Source organism: Trichosurus vulpecula, chromosome 8 (genome assembly GCF_011100635.1).
Source record: "Trichosurus vulpecula isolate mTriVul1 chromosome 8, mTriVul1.pri, whole genome shotgun sequence".
NCBI classification, from domain to species: Eukaryota; Metazoa; Chordata; class Mammalia; order Diprotodontia; family Phalangeridae; genus Trichosurus; species Trichosurus vulpecula.
In genome coordinates, this window is record NC_050580.1 from 202176525 (window position 1) to 202193049 (window position 16525).

Below are 16525 nucleotides of genomic sequence, written 5' to 3' on the forward strand. Positions count from 1 at the left end.
AGCAGTGCCACCAAAACAAAGAAAAAAAACTAGCCTATCTCTGGCTCGACATTGATTCACACTGTTGATTCACTCTATGATTTTGTAAACTATTACTTTCATGCATCAAAAGAGATTACCTGATATCCTGAATGCCCTCCCAGGACGAATGTATGGCAGACCTAGACCATTATTTATGGTATTAGGAGTCTCTGTCTTAGAAGGTTCTGCACCTTTCCTTCAAAAATCCCTGGCTTGAGACAACTAAGGTCAGACTCTAGATGCTACATTGGGGTAACTTTCTACATCCGCATATACTACTTATTTTTATAAGGTGATCCTATCACAAAAAATCTTTTCTATTGTCTATTATTTTGCTTATAGATACATAGAATCTTTTCTTCTTAATTCTACCAAAGCATCTCAAGCCACTTTGTTAACAAATTTTAACTTAAGTGTTTTACAAATCAACTGACCCACTCCTAGATCACATTGACTAATGGCATAAGAAACCAATCTCAGAATGTAATAATCCTGACTGCCAGTCTTGCGCTCTAATTATTTTATTATACAGTCTTATAGAAAGAGAGGGATGTCCACAGGATCTACTAATACAACTTGCATTCAAGGTAGATATTTTCATGGGATGGAACAAACACTGAGCATACACTAAGAACCATCATAATACTATGCCCAATAAATTCTGGTGAATGAATGAATACTAGGAATCTATGAAATGGACACCGTGTGAAATAATGAATCCTTTTCTTGCTCTTCATAGTTTTAAAATTAAGGCCACAAATATCCCCCTTAATTAGATAGAACTTTTCCCACCATGCAAATCTAGCCACACAAAACTATATAAGGAGGGTTTGGTATTCTCAGTACTATAGGTATTTTGGATGTACAAGCAATCACTTTACTCTTACCAAGCTATATCCTGTTTATGCACTGTAGTCTTGCTAATATTACTACAGATTATTCTAACTATGTATGGTTCTATCAAACTTAATAGTCCAAACATCCTATTCACACTAATGGGGCTTGGTGCAGTAAAAAATAACATTCAGTTACAGTTGGTTTATTATGCTGTCCAATGAAGAAAAAGATTCACTATTATGAAAACACAAAATTGGCATTAAATGAAAAGCAGACATTAACATGTTTCCTCCCAAATTCTAAATATTTTTATCAAACATGTATAACTTATTTGAAGCAATAAATCTGAAATTCCATTTTGTTAAACTTTTATAACATTTAAATTTAAAGAGTGGGCTTATAACAAAACTGTTTCATCTTTTCCCAACATAATAAATTTTTCAACTAAGTTTCAGCCAGATTCAACCTGAAGCAATTAAAGATATGTCTACACAACACCTAAACAAATGGCTTGTCAGTTTAGTCAATACAAAATCAATACAATCAGTCAAAGTGGTTAGTTGCTGTTGCATAGGCTCCCAACCAGTGAACTCACTACATGTTCTACCTTTCAACTAGTTCTTATGCTGTGCTAACAGAGGGTAATAGTTGTTATATTCTCATAGGTGAATCCAGCAGAACTCTGCAGAGGGAAGAGGCTCACAAGAACTTTAGGAAAATAAGAGGAAAATTAAGAGTTGAATATTTAATGCTATTATAAAATACATTGTGGGGAGACCTGTCATATAACATGTTATCGAGTGATTTTGAAAAAAAAATTGGACCATTTTCCCATCCTCTATCTCAAAAGGTAAACATCTATAGATTTGGGGGCAAAGATTTTAATTAAAAAAAAACTAGACTATCTGAATATGCAAAAAATATTAGGTTTGGTTTTTTGTTTAAAGAATATGAGGTGCCTAGCAAGGGAAACAAAATTTCCATAAGACTGGCATTCCTAAAGTCCAGTTTCAAGCCAATGTGATTTGAAATCTCCAGTGGATCACAGGCTAAAAACTGAGGCAGAGAGAAAGAGTCAAGGGGTTAATGGAAATTCTGACATTCTCTTAAAAATAGCTCCACTACTGGGTGCTACCATTGTGACACTGTGTTAAAATTAATGTAGCACAATGGAGGAGAAACTCAAAATTAATACCCCTAAAATACCAAATTGTTCCATTTCTTAGGACATATTTACTGTGCGACATATTTCTCACAGTATTTGTTCCTGAAAGAGACATTAACTTCACATAACTTAATAAGAAACAAAAAGTTGTATTTTAAATATCCAAAGTAAATTGGGATCCCATTAGGCATTGAAAAAGTCCCCATATACATTTCATCTTTACCAAACCTTAATCAAATATAAATCCCAACTAATGTCAATTCTAGGGTTGTTTTTAATAACAAATCAAAACTAGAGGCTGACATATTTCAAATTTTGTATAGCTCTATGACTAGAAATCCATAAATCAGAAATCAGAAAGGATGTTGTAATGTGGGAGGGTGCTATTTAATAAAGGTCATTATAACTTCTGGCTCTAAAGCCATAAGATCTAATATCCTCTCTGGTAGCTCCATGATATGCTCATGCATTACAGTTCTTGTTGACAGTCTGTTGCCTTGGAAATATTTCATTATTTCAGTTTTTTCCATTTGTAGACCCTTGGCCTTGTGATATGAAGGCCACCCTATTTCATATTTTCGATTATCATTTAAGCAATCTTGTGGAGCTATTTATATAAAAGCAAGTGTTAGACAATGCATATCATCATTTATCACTGCTGTGTTTAAGCTTATGCTGTAGAAATACCCTTCCCAAAAGAGGGTTTTTTTCCCCTTTACTTTAAACCAATAGTGCTATGATACTATGATACGCTTTGCAAACTAGCACAGGCATATAACCTGTATGACACTTCTGTCTCTCTAATTTTCTTGGTTATATATCCACAAAATGAAAAAAATGCCTAGGCTAGGGTTATCTAATCTGCAGCCTACCGAAGTTTTAAAGAAATCCATCTGAGTTTAAACATAATTTCTTAAATTGTTCTTTCAGGATCTACATAGGTAATATGAATGCTCAAGAAAAAAAAAATTAAACTACACTTGGACTCAACCAAGGGCAATGGCAAGGGAAAACATTTTAATCCAAATTTTGACTCATTATCAATATATGAGAATTCTTTTGTAGTGCATTAATACCTTCCAGTCAAAAAAAAAAAAGAAACGTGATTTTAAAAACACTTTTTCCTCCACAGGCTTCTAATTTTTAGTTTATTTGAACAGTAATAAATGTTCGCTAAAGCAGCAACTCTTATGAAATCACTAATTTGGGGTCATTTTTTGCTCACAGAGCAAAACACAACCTTAAAAATGTCACATAAGAAATACTCTTTTTAAAAACACACTTGTATGCAACAGTTGTCCTGAAAATATTATTAAAGTTTCAAGAAGAAGATGGGCATAAATGTTGAGAGGAGAGTACTCTGCTGGAGCAAATAACTACAAAGAGCAAGTTGCTCCTTTACAAACCATCTGACATCTCATTTCTTGATACAAAAATCAAATCAACTGACACATGCAATGTTTATGCTTAAAGTGTTAGGAACCTTTTAAACCCTGATCACAAAGAGAGCCCTTAGGGCACACAACTGTTTGGATAGAACAGGCCAAGTTTGTAGTTATTACCGTTTTAAGAGTGTAGTTTACAACTCCTTCCTTCCTTTCCTTAACATCACCCTTTCCTTTTCCCCTTTATTACTCCTCCCACTCCCCACAGGGTAAGCCTACTCTGATCCAACCTTTAAAATGACAGCATCAGAGCTGAACAAGAAGATGCTATTAAAGGGCATTAAATTAAATACAGTATATCCTCCTACAACTTCAATCAGAATTTCAGACCAAGTGTTATTTAGTTCAGCTCTCAAGTGGAGCAGAATAACAAATCGCGCACTTTGATTTACCTTCTTCGAATGCCAAATGGAGACAGGTGATAAAGAAAGCACTCATGCACAGGCTATGAAGTTTCCCCTAGAAATTAATTCTATCTTCAAGATTCCTATCTCAGAGAAATTCCCAAAATGGCACACAAATATGCTTCTGCTGGAGAGATTACTGGAGCTGTCCCAGCAAATATACTCACTACTAAACACAACACTGGGTTTAAAAAGAAGGAAGGAAAGAAGGAAGGAAGGAAGGAAGGAAGGAAGGAAGGAAGACAGGAAGGCAGGCAGGAAGGAAGGAAGGAATGAAGGAAGGAAGGAAGGAAAGAAGGAAGGGACACTAGTCTCCAAACTGTTTTTTGTTCTCTCAAAAGTTTCATTACACTGATATAATCATGCTAATCAAATAATATGATGAACTCACATTTAAAAACAACTAAATTTGATTATATGGTTTCTAAATGATAAAACCTTTAGAGTTTCTTATGAAGTGAAAATTTCAAACCAAGACACTCGAGTTACCTGATGATCAGTGATATTTAAATAGAACAATTGCACAGATCATGCAACATGCAAACACTGAAATAGGAAATATGTGTGTGTGTATATATATTTATACACATACACATGTGTGTATATATATATATATATATATATATATGTATATATATATATATATATACACACACACACACAGATACAACCAAGAATAACTTTTTCACTGCCCTCTTCAGTGGTACCGAAGTGGTCAACTGACTACCCATCTACTTCTGAAGTTATAAACATCTATCTATATTAAGACTTAAAAAAAAGATACTCCTTGATATGAAATAAGACAAGTTTAAGAATGTAATAATGCCATAAAAGCTCTTTAAAGCGTTTAAAAGTCTCCCTGTTAACTTTTGTTGAAAACTTACACGTTAGATAACGTGTGGCCAAAAAATAAAAACTGTCCCCTGATAATTAAATTTTACAATTAACCACAGGATTTCCTGGCACTTCCCTCTCTGACTTCACTTGTAATTAATCCTGAGGAAAGCAATCAATCTACTCTTGGTCTGTATCGGGGTATATGTCTGACTGCATTTCTGTTTTCCCTTGAAATAAAAGGGTGGTATCAGATGAACTTCAAAATAGCTTCCCACTAAGCATTTCCTCCAACGCAGGGTGAGAGAGACTCACTTTGCTTAACCCAATCTGCTATATGCAATTAATGACATTAATGGGACCAATTAATAATAAATGGGATTCCAAACAAAGTAGTCTGGATAGACCGCAGAAGTGAAAAACCACTGGAGAGATAGGAGTTTAGTCGTTCTGAAGTCTAACAATAATATTAACTTGGATAGTTCCCTATATTTCGAATACAAACTCCTTTCCCTTTTGATGCTCCAGTTTAGCTAGCTTCACATACACAGGCTGAGCCCCGTGCCTGGATATAGAATTCTCAGCAGAAACTTTTTGAAACACAGACTCCCCAAACAGTAACTAAAGTGGGACGGGGGAGGTGATGGAAGGGGCTAGAGGAGATTTATGCTCCAACTGTTGCCTGAGGTGTTTTGTGGTTTGGTGTTTTGTTTTTGCTTTATTTGTTTTGTTGGGGGATTGATACCGAGAAGAGGAGAGCAGAGAGTGGGAGTGGCGAGTAGGACGAAGAAACCCACAACTTCATTTTGTTGTTTGTTGTTGTTGTCGTTTTAAGGATGCAGTTTGTTGTGCTAAGCAGAGCAGCTCTCAATCTCCTTCAGCTTGGCCTAGCTGCACTTGAACGGCACAACAGAGACGGCCCCTTAGCAAGACATTACGGGCCTGGTGCAAGCTTTCTCATTCCCCCGCCCCCCATTTGTACTCCTCCTCTCTGCTTTCCCTCCTCCCTCACCAACCCCACTCCCTTCCTAGAGAGCAGCTGCCAAGGGACCCGAGGCGGCGGCCCCGGGGATCCCCCAGGTTCTCCCCCATCCCCTACGGCTGCTCACTCATAGACTCCCCCCCCCCCCGCTTTCCCTTTTCTTTTTTTTTTTTTTCTTCCCTCAGCATGACACTCTATTCGCTGAGCCGGGGAGGTGCGACTGCTAAGCTACTTGCTGCTGCTGCTGCTGCTGCCGCTGCTGCTGCCGCCGCCGCCGCCCGCTGCCGCTGCCGCTGCTGCTGCTGCCGCCGCTGCTGCTGCTTCCGCTGCCGCCGCTGCTGCTGCCGCTGCCACCACCACTACTGCTACTTGCCGCTGCACCACACGCTGCCGCAGCCCCGGTATACAAGATGGGGGGGGGGGGCAGTTTGCTGGGGGGGAGCTCGAGCTAACTGGCCCCACGAGCTAGCGGGTTATCCGCAAGCTTGGAGACATCCTCCCCAGGAGCTCCCGGCCCAAGGAGGGGAGCTGCAAAGCGAAAGGAGCCCGCCCCAGCAGCAACACCAGCGACACCAGCAGCAGCACCAGCAGCAGTTGGGGCCGCCTCCGCAGCAGAAGCACCACCAGCAGCAGCAACAGCAGCAGGTTCAATAAACAGAAAAGTGTTACCGTTCTCGTCTGGAAGGATCCTGCTGAAAGCTTGGCTTGGTGGGCGCCATCTTCCTGATTTTTTTTTCCTCTCTTACTTTTTTTTTCCTCTCTCTTCCCCCCCTCCTGATTTGGGGGTGTGTGTGAGGGTGGGTGTATGTGTGTAAGTATGTGTGTGCGTGCGTGTGTGTGTGTGTGTGTGTGTGTGTCTCAGCAGCAGAGGCGGCGGCAGCGATGGTGGTAAGACAGGAAGGCTACGGAAAAGTAGTGAGGCCAGAGCATTGCGGGCGGCCGGAGGTCCCCTCGAGGTGCAAGTGCCCCCCGGCACAGGTTGCTGCCTCCTCGCTTAGCGCCGCCGCCGTCCATGCGCCGCAGAGCGCAGAGAACCCGGGTAGCTCCGGCTCCCGAGACATGCCCAGCGCAGAGACAGGCGACCGGCGGCGGCGGCAGCGGCGGCGGCGGCGGCGGCGGTGTTGGTGGTGGTGGTGGAAGAGGAGGAGGCGGAGGAGGAGGAGGAGGAGGAGGAGGAGGAGGAAGAGTAGGAGGAGGAGGCGGCAGCGGCGGAGGCAGCAGCAGCAGGGGGAGGCAGGCGCACAGCACCCGCGGGCAGCCTGGCCCTGGACATCGCCCCCTCTCACACACTCACACACAGACACACACGCACACACACCCTTGGTTTGGCAGCAGGTGTGACACACACGCCACCGGCGGGGTGCAGCTGGGGCCTAGGCCGGAGGCGAGGGGGGGGGGTGGAGAGGGAGGCGTGGAGAAAGCTGGGGGAGGGGATGGAGAGGACAGAGTCAGGGGTTTTCTGGCTTGACCGCTGTGAAAGTATTTCTGGGCATTTTCCAGCTGCTTTCCCCCCAGCGCCGCTGACTCTCTGCTCTCTTTCTCTCTCATGTGTTAGGGGACGGGGAAGCTCCGCTGCCGGCGCAACAACGCCGCTCAGTTGCAGTTTCACACACTTCCCTTCTCTGGAGTGTCAGATTCAGGGGAGGGGGGAAGAGAGAGAGAGAGACAGAGAGAGAGAGACACTCATAGGCAACAACGGAGAAAGAAAGGAGATGGGAGACACATGCTCCAAGTGTGCATTCGAAGGCTGAGAAAATAATGTATGGTTGCACATATCTAAGCAAAGTGAACCAGCTACTTCCAGTCTGGGTTCGGATACTTTTATACATACAGTGTAGATGCACTTTGCAAGAAGGTGCTCCGTCAGAATAAGGGAATGGCATATGCCAAAGCCCATGTGTTCCTCTGGATTGTGTGCGTTAGTACTTAGCCTGGAAGGGCAAGTTTCTGTTTGTGAAACCAGAGTACATCTGAGTTACCTCACATGCAAACACCTCTGTGAACTGAGGGGGAAGAAGGAACTGGGACACTATATACGCAGCTTGTTGCACAGGGGGTACAGCTGTCATATGGCACCATACATACAAAATGAGGTTTGAGTAACACTCACCCTTTAGGGAGAGAGGACTGAGAGGGAGGGAAAAGAAACATCTGAAATTATCGTCCCTTTACTAAGATTTTTAAAAATTTATGTTAAATCTAAGAAAGAGTCAGTTATACTCTTGGGCTTGCGAAGGGAGAGATTTCAATAGGGTACCAAGACACCATGACACTTGCAAGATTTTCTTCAGGAGGAAAATCTACAGGTAGGATGGGATGGAGAGTAACTTTGAAACTAAAAGAACATTGGAGTTAATGGGCCAGCAGGGCGGTAAAAAAAAAAAATGGCAATTAGGAAGTTTGGCAGTAAGTACATTAGCCCTACAAAAGAGGCTTTTCTCACCAAAGATGACAATGCAAGGAGAGGCTTCTGCTTACTTGAATTTTCATCTGGGCTCTGCAAGCCCCTGTAGGCAACTTTCCTCCTCCCTGCCCTTTCCAAAATTATGTTGTCTCAATACTCAACCATTTTAGTTAAATAAAATATCACCATGAATTTGTGTACACATAAGCTCCCTCCACACACCGAAAGACTAATATAAAGATTAATCCTGTGAGAACCCTGCTCACAAAGTAGGACAGACTTTTACACTTCTCTGGATTCTGTAGCTTGAACCTTTGCTTGTTTGCGTTCCAGATGAAATAACAGAGTGCAGAGGAGGTGTTTTTCCCCCTTTACATGCAAAAGCACATTATATAATCTATTTGTTTCATAGAAACTCTAATTCCCTTCCTTAAATTAAATAAAACTATGAAAAGTAACAGGTGTCATCCCTGCTTGGCCAGAAATAGAAAGAAGGTAACCAAGGCAGCTACAGATTTCAAAGATACGGTGGTGTTCCACAGCAATAATGTAATAATGTCCCCCCAAAAGGGTAATAGTTAAGTATATTCTGAGCAGAAGAGGTGTTCAGGGGTGTGTGTGTGTGTGTGTGTGTGTGTGTGTGTGTGTGTGTGTGTGATAAAACCTTAATCTGTAAACTGTAAATGGGATTTGGGAGTTTGATGGACCATTTGTCTTAAGTCACAATTTCAAGCATTTTCCAGGGGTCTAATCAACAACTTTAATACACCTCAACAGGTGGAAGGGCACTAGCTAGGTTCATAATTAACCCAGAATTTTGTTCTTGCGTGACTATATTTCTGTAGTGATTTTGAAAGCAAATGATAACACCAAACTATTGAAATCAAACTAAAGCACTGAATATGCACTTTGCTGCCCAGTTGATACATTACTGGCTTGCTTAATCTCTCCAGAGACTCTTTTCATTTGTCTAAAAGACAATCTGACATTTCTGACCCTTGACTTCCCCACTTCACAAACCAAACTATTGTGACTGTTGCCTGTACTTCCTAGTTAGAGTGACCGCCAGTTCCTATTGTCATTTAAATGTTTTATATGTGACAAAAAAATCATACAGGGACCATGAAAAGGAAAACCACTAACCCAACTCTTTTCTGGTCCTTTATATTTGAAAGCTTCCCAGATCTTTTGTATTAAATGTTCGGGTGTTCGCTGGAGTGAAACAAGACTGAAAAAATTTGAATCCAAAGTCCCCTTGGTTAGAAAAAGTAACCAAGCATCCTTTTGAGTTATTTCCAAGAATGTCTTTTTGAACTTATTTTGCAATAAGCAAAGTATATATAAAAGTCTTCTGCAGGATACTTGAGATAGTGAACATCAACTTGGAAAATACTCAATTTACCTTACTCTCAAGCCTGATCTAGTCCATTCACTACTATTGGGTAGGAAATAGAAAATAAAGGAGAATGATAGATTGATTATCTTTACCTTTTGGTTCAGATTGTGTTGGTTCAACTAAAGTTCTCAAGCCAATGAAGTTTAAAGTATAATGTTTTTTAAAAAAGCTGTTCTTTGATTTATGTGATATGCATGCATTTAAAGCTACATGTCATTGGATTTTTTTGTCCCATATCTATGCAATTGTGGGAATACAAATATTTAGTTTAACTTTTTCCCCCTTCTTTCATCTCAATGGCACAAAACAGCATTCTGCCACCCCCATGGAATGTTTTAATTTCATTCTAGATTATTAGTTTTCTCAGCTGCACTTTTGTGGATTACAGTTTCATTAAAGCCTTGGACCACCTAAATTCTTTTTAAAGAAAACTTTAGTGTTCTGGGCCAGTTGGTGGGTTTCTTTTTTCTTTCTTTCTAAGGTGAACTGAATGTTAAATGATTTTTGAGACATGTTTGTGGCAAAAATCTATAACGGTTTAAGGCAAAATCAAACTAAGAATGGCTTTGAACTGCATTTTCACTTACTACTTATTCTAACTTGGGAAGATTTGCTTCCTAACTCCCTGTCTGTGCATCTTACACATTTGCATTATAATGCGTTTAAGATGAATACTTCACAGTGCACAGTAGACTCGGATTTCATGCTGTATTTCCCCGTAGTAACAGGTGACATGATAACACTATTATGTAGAATTGCAAGTCGGCAACTACACGTGAAAATCGTTCCTATTCTGTTTGAAAACAAATTATCAATCAGTCTACCGTGATCAATTATACCCCTGGCTGCCACTTAGAGCGGGATCTGTCCCAGGCATTGACATTGAGAAATTCCGCTGGAAGGGAATGGGATCCCAAACTTTGCCAAGCACCTGGAACCGGATCTAGTACTTAACTGAGAGTCGACTACTTTGCAGGGGGAAAAGAGGACTAAGCGGTCTGGTGGTAAAAGAGTATGTGGACCATTTTACTTCTACGATGCACTGGAGTTCTTTTTAATCTGAATTCTACCCCCCCCACACACACACACACACTCGTTTTCTTATATTAAGAAATATGTATATATAGCGAGGAGCTCGTTGATGTATGTAGATATGCATTTATGTTAAAGCAAACAAAACAGAAGCAAGTGAATATTAGAGACGTCGCCCACCCTCCCACTCCCCAACCTTGAAAAAATAAAATCCCAGCCCTCTCGTCCTGACTACTCACCGCTGTTGGTAGGAAGTGATGCCCTGGACATTTTGCGGGTTGCCGTTGGCTGCCGTGGTAGCTCTTCCCATGCCTGCCCCGGCCGGTACCCCAGCAGCTGCCCCGCCGGCTGCTGCGGCCGTCACCTGCACGCTGAAATCCGGGAAGATTCTGATCATCCCCGCGGCTTCAGCACCCGGGCGCGGCGAGTCTAGGCGAAAGCTGACAGCGACTCTCCCTCCGGCGGCGGCGGCGGCAGCAGCGGCAGCAGCAGCAGCAGCGGAGCCAGGCACCAGCCTGCAATCCCATTAGTGAGCGGCGGCCACTGTGAGCGACTAGAGGGAGAGAGACGCTTTGATCTGAGCTAGTAGGGTGGAGGGTGCTGGGAGAAGGAGGTTAGGAATGGGGGGGGGGGGGGGCGGGAGGGGATCCTGAAGATTTGCAAACAGGGAAACGTGTCAGGGTGTTTTTTTTTTTTGCGGGGTGGGGGGAGGAGGGAAAAGGGGGAAGGTTGGTTCTTCCCCCCCTCTTTCTAGTGGTATTGCTACCAGAAGCTATTGCTCTAACGCCAGATCCCAGCTGAGAGCAGGAGGGGGGGCGGGGGGGCGGGGTAGGTGGTGGTGGTGGGAAGGATGTACAGAGAGGGTTTGCAATGACTTGGACGGTGCAAGGGAATGATGGGCAACGAGGTTGCCTTTTCTTTCCCGCCCCCCTCTTTTCACTCACAGACAAACACACGCGCGAAAACCAAAAGTGCAAGTCTTAGGAAGGTCTCTCTCCTCCTCTCTCCACAGAAATAACAGTAATCTAGAAACGTTGTCGCCGAAGAAGACAACCTGGACTATAGTCTGTGTGCATAAAGCCCACCCTCTCGGTCCCCCTGGGTCCTCTTCGCCGTCCCCTTTCCGTCGCAAGAAGAGCAGTGGAAATCAGAAGGTTCGCGTAGCTCAAGTTCTCAATAACTTACTGGTTTGCAAAGGGGGAAATTTTAAAAGGAGCCGCTTTTGTGCAGTGGTAGAGTTTGTTCCCACTATAAGAACTGGCTCTTCTCCCCTCCTAGTGTGCAGCAATGTTACTGCTAGTCAAACTTGTGAGGTGCGTAGTGTGTATGTAAAGGAATGGGGCGCTGCATGTACCCCGATGCCTCCTTTACCCCAACTACACTCTTTAATATACATCCATTTCTGCTGATTAAATAGGATATTCACAGCCAGAACTTAAGTGAACTCGGCACATTTATACCACCCGAGAAACAAGAGGACAATAGCACGTGCATAAATCTCGGTTTTTCCGTGGTTCTTGTCCCCATCTGGTTTGGGGGTGGTGGGGTGGCTAGCGCGTAAAGGGAAAAGAAGCAGTCGTAGGATGCCACAGAGATACTTCTTGAGAGAGCAGAGAGATGGGGAGTGAAAAGTTAGTCTCTTACATTCCAAGTGGGTGGTAGGGGGTTTGATTTCTCTGCCCACCCCACCCCCAGCCAGACCCCCTATCGCCAGACTTCCTCTTTCTTTCTTCTGGCATGCAAGCGGTTTGTCTGTTCAACGGGGAAGTAAGGAGTAGAAGGGTGGGAGGTGATTAGTGGAAGGAGGCTGGTTCTCGGGGCTAAAAGGTCGACTGTGGTGCAGTGTGAGACTATATTTGCAACGGTCCAGCCAGAGGCAGCCTTACTGCGCACCGGCCACCCCCCACCCGTAGTTTTTCTGCTGCAGATATTGTTTCCCTCTTCTTCCTCCTTTAGCTACAGCGGACCAGAGGAAAGGGGTATGGTGTGGAGCTAAGGGGGTGCGTGGTGGAGGCGTTGTGGAGAAGTGGCATTTGCGTCCAACGCCTGAGCCACAACTTAGGCTCGGCGGAGCGCGGTGACCGAGACCCGGGTGCCCCGGCAGCTCAACCAATTGCGGAATACCAATAGAGGCTGGAACTCTGCTGCACCTGCTTAACCCTTTGAGCTGACGGGGGGTAGGGGGTGGGAGTGGAGGTGGGGGCAGGAAGGAGGAGCAGTCAATGGGAGGAAGGGACCAATTAGACAGAAAGACGTCTCAAGGACTGGGAGCAAGAGGAATCCTACTCTAACTGGACCATTTGGAAGACATTCGGGATCCAGACACCTGCCCCCTTTCATCCAGGACCCGGGCTAGAGGATCTCCTTCTTTCCCTCTGTGGCTATAAGGAAAATGAGAACTGCACAAAGGAGCATTCTTTTACACGTTTGCGCCCAAGCCGTCCTGGTCAGTCTCTGGGATCCCCAAACCTTTGCAGGCCCCAGAGGAGCTAGAGAAGGATCTCCCCACTCACTAACCAGAGCCACCCCCCTCCAACTCCCCGCCGCCGAAGAGAGCCCCCACGCTGGCTCTCGCCAAGAGTGCAGCTGCGTTTCCATTTTATTCTCAAACAAAATGCTTTGGACGGCAGATAATACCAGGAGATATGAAACTGGTTAGTCCCCACATGTTGCACATAAAAAGAATCCATAATGAGCATCTGTGGGGTATGGAATGGATCCCACGAGTTAGCTGAAGATCTTATAACCTAAGAGCTGAGGTGCCTAAGTGAATTACGGCTCTCTCCTTCCACACAAGGAGGATTAATTTTCTAGTCCACTGATATTCATTATCCAACCTTGTTTATACTTTGGGGATGCCAGTTGTTTAAGTACCAAAATATGGAGTGTTTCAGGCTAGGTACAGGCGAAAGAGCTGTTTTTGAAAGGGTATTCTTACAGGCATAGCTTCTCACTCAAACTCCCATTAAAATGAGCGTGGCTTAAGGAAAGGTATAGGAGAGGTTCCCTTCCTTCCCTTTCCCTAAATGTCTTTCTTGTAATATATGGGCAAGGCTCTGATAGACCCTTTGACTGCTTGTCATAGCCCGGTAAATTAAAAGGTAATTCTTTGACCAACTTCATTGTAGCTTAGGGAATCTGGAAAAGTCTGAGATGCTTAGGGCTTAGGGGGAGTCCCTCTTTTCTGAATGCCTTGGTCAATTCTTGGCAGCACTGAGCATAGACCAAACCATTACAGGAAAGGGCCTGAAAGGAGTCTAAAATCAACTCCAGTTGGGGGCTGTTTTTTTAACAACATTTGTCTGAATCATTGGTCCACTATCCAAAGGTTTTGTACCTAACAACCCACGTTTGGATTAACCAGTTAGTTAGTTAGCCCTCTTACAGTAGGAGGCCTAGTTTCTCCATCTGTGTTTCTAGTCCTGTAATGGAATGGAAGATTCCAAGCAGTATCATCTTGTTCCACAGGCAGTATGATGTGCCAAGAGAGCCAAAAGGAAAAACCTCCATTTGGCCAAGAAAACAGAAGTTCCAACAAATGAGTCTCGCTGTAAATCAGTTCAACACAGTGTAAAAAAACATTATGAATTTCTACTGTTTATTATTTAAATCACAATACTACAAATACAAGGGGTAGGCATTATATATCTTTGCTATTCTATAAAAACAATTTGTAAATGTAAAGACATGAGATCTTACTGCTAGAAGAGATCTTTCAGGTCAACTAATTCAACATATTCTTTTTACAGATGACAAAATTGAGACCCAGAAAGGTTAGAAAACTTCCCCAAGGCCACAGAACTAGTTATGGATAGAACTGGTATTATTCAGGTTTTCTGAATCCCAGTATACAGTTCTTTCCTCTACATGCTGAGGAAGGGTAGATATATTAACCATGTAGACATATATTTGTTCAGACCTGTCACTTCTTTGATGTAAGGAACTTCCTTTACCCGCTCTGATGACTGTAAAACCAGCTTGTAACTTACTACTGGGAGCAGACAGAAGTTAATCAAGTAGCCCAGCTTTGCACAGCTGGTAGCCTTCAGGGGCAGGACTTGAAACCACTTCTTCCTGAATCTTCTGGACTATCCACTACTTCACAATGAATAGTTATTCTTAAAATACATTTTCTTCTCCCTCCTGCCTTTGAAGTTAGGCAAGCAAAAACTGTCTTGGCAAAAAGAGAAGGCAAAGTCATAAATTACTGTCAGCTTATGAACATTCTCCTAGCAGAAATAAGGGAAGCTATATTGTTAGAGACATGCAAATGTAGTCTGGACGAAGCTATGCCAAGTATATTTTTGATTATCAGAATAATAATTCATGAATGAGAGGCAGGATAGTAGTACTGTCTTCAAGTCAGAAGTATTTGGGTTCAAGTGCTTCTGACACATTATTAGCTGTATGACTTTGGGAAAGTCACTTAACCTCTCAGCTAATCCTTTAAGATGATACATTAGAGATGAAATGAAGATCTGAATCTGTGTAGGGAATTCCCAATGCCAAGTGAAGTTACAGATACAGATTAAAAAAAATCAAAGAGCACAATTGAACATTGGATTTGGAGTCAGAGTACCTGGCTTTGAGTCCCAAGTTTGATATTTTTTAGTTATATGACCATACACAAAGCAACTGATCTTTCTGAGGGTCAGTTTCCTTATCTATTAAATGGGGGAATTTTTGCAATACCTACCATTCATGATTATTGTGAAGAAAGGATAATATAAACCTCAAAGTGCTATATAAGTGGAAATAATTTTTCAAAGTTTCTCTGAAATATATATATATATAGACAATGTGTATATATACATATTTACTTAATATAGTTCTTGCCCTAAAGACACTTCATAATCTAAAAAGGAGCTTATAGATTAAACATAGAGAACTAGCTCAGTAATGTGTCATTACTGAGCCTGTGTCAAATTTTTGCTGCCAAATGTATAATTTTGTATATATGATTTACACCCTAGAAAATTTTTTTTCCTCAATATCGTGCACAAAGTTCTCACTCATATGCACCTTGATCTTCATTAGACAACTCAAGTGAAATGCTAGTTTAGAATCTCTTCATTAGTCACAAACATATCTTCTCTCTGGTTGTTCAGCTAAAATTTTTGTCAGATTGCCAGATAGTATTAAAATATATTCCTAAAGTTGTTTTTATATTGATTAAAGTACTCAATACCCCACTTGATCAGTGCTATTGAAACATGAAATTTAATACATTCCTTTTTTAATGATAAAAACAAAAATTAGAAACACAAGAGCCTATGCTGCCTTTATAGTGCCACAACATTGAGGAGATGCTGATGACATACCCACACTTATCACAATTACATATTTACATCTTCATCCTTGTTGTCAATGCTCTATGGCACCTTTTTCTCATAGAGGAAAAATATCTCTTCCCTAGAAATTCATTTCCATTTACTTAAAGTTAAATGGTTTGACTTTGAATTTTCATTATCTGCTGTGGGAAGGAGCCTGTGACAGGTACTAGAGAGGATGCTACAAAGCTTCATTGTATCATCTAATTTTTGCTTCACTTTAGTCAGATATCATTTAGGGGAAAGTAAAGTACTGTATATAGAACAGGATAAGCTAGAACAAAACAAGGAGGAAATCAAATGGAAATAGGATATATAATGAATCACAGTAAAATGTCTTTCATCTCTGAACTGTTGGATTTTTAAAAAATACTGATAATACAATAATGAGAAAAATTAAACACTTTTTATCATCTGTAAAGGAATTTGTGTCATTGGAGAATGTATTATTTATATTCATGTGAGACTTATAACAGCATCATAGTCAGGAAAAAGTTGTCAACTAAAAATTAGGCCACTCCCTATTAGTGAAGTGGGATGTTCCATTATTTAAAGGTGTTAAATACCCAATTTATGCAATTTTACACCCTACCCCCTTTTTTTCTTTAAAAAAAAAAAACACTGAACACAAGCCATTGTATTTGCTATTACAACCAGCATTATTCTTTCCTCAGA

General features: G+C 41.9%; 1 protein-coding gene across 1 annotated transcript in view; it reads right to left on the reverse strand.

The window, feature by feature from the left end:
• NPAS3 (neuronal PAS domain protein 3) overlaps window positions 1-10917 on the reverse strand; it is a 1100928-nt gene extending 1090011 nt beyond the window's left edge. The window contains exon 1 of the mRNA XM_036769637.1: window positions 10760-10917. Coding sequence (XP_036625532.1) covers window positions 10760-10917 — 158 coding nt within the window. The remainder of the gene's footprint in view (window positions 1-10759) is intronic.
• Between the last annotated feature and the right edge of the window lie 5608 nt (window positions 10918-16525).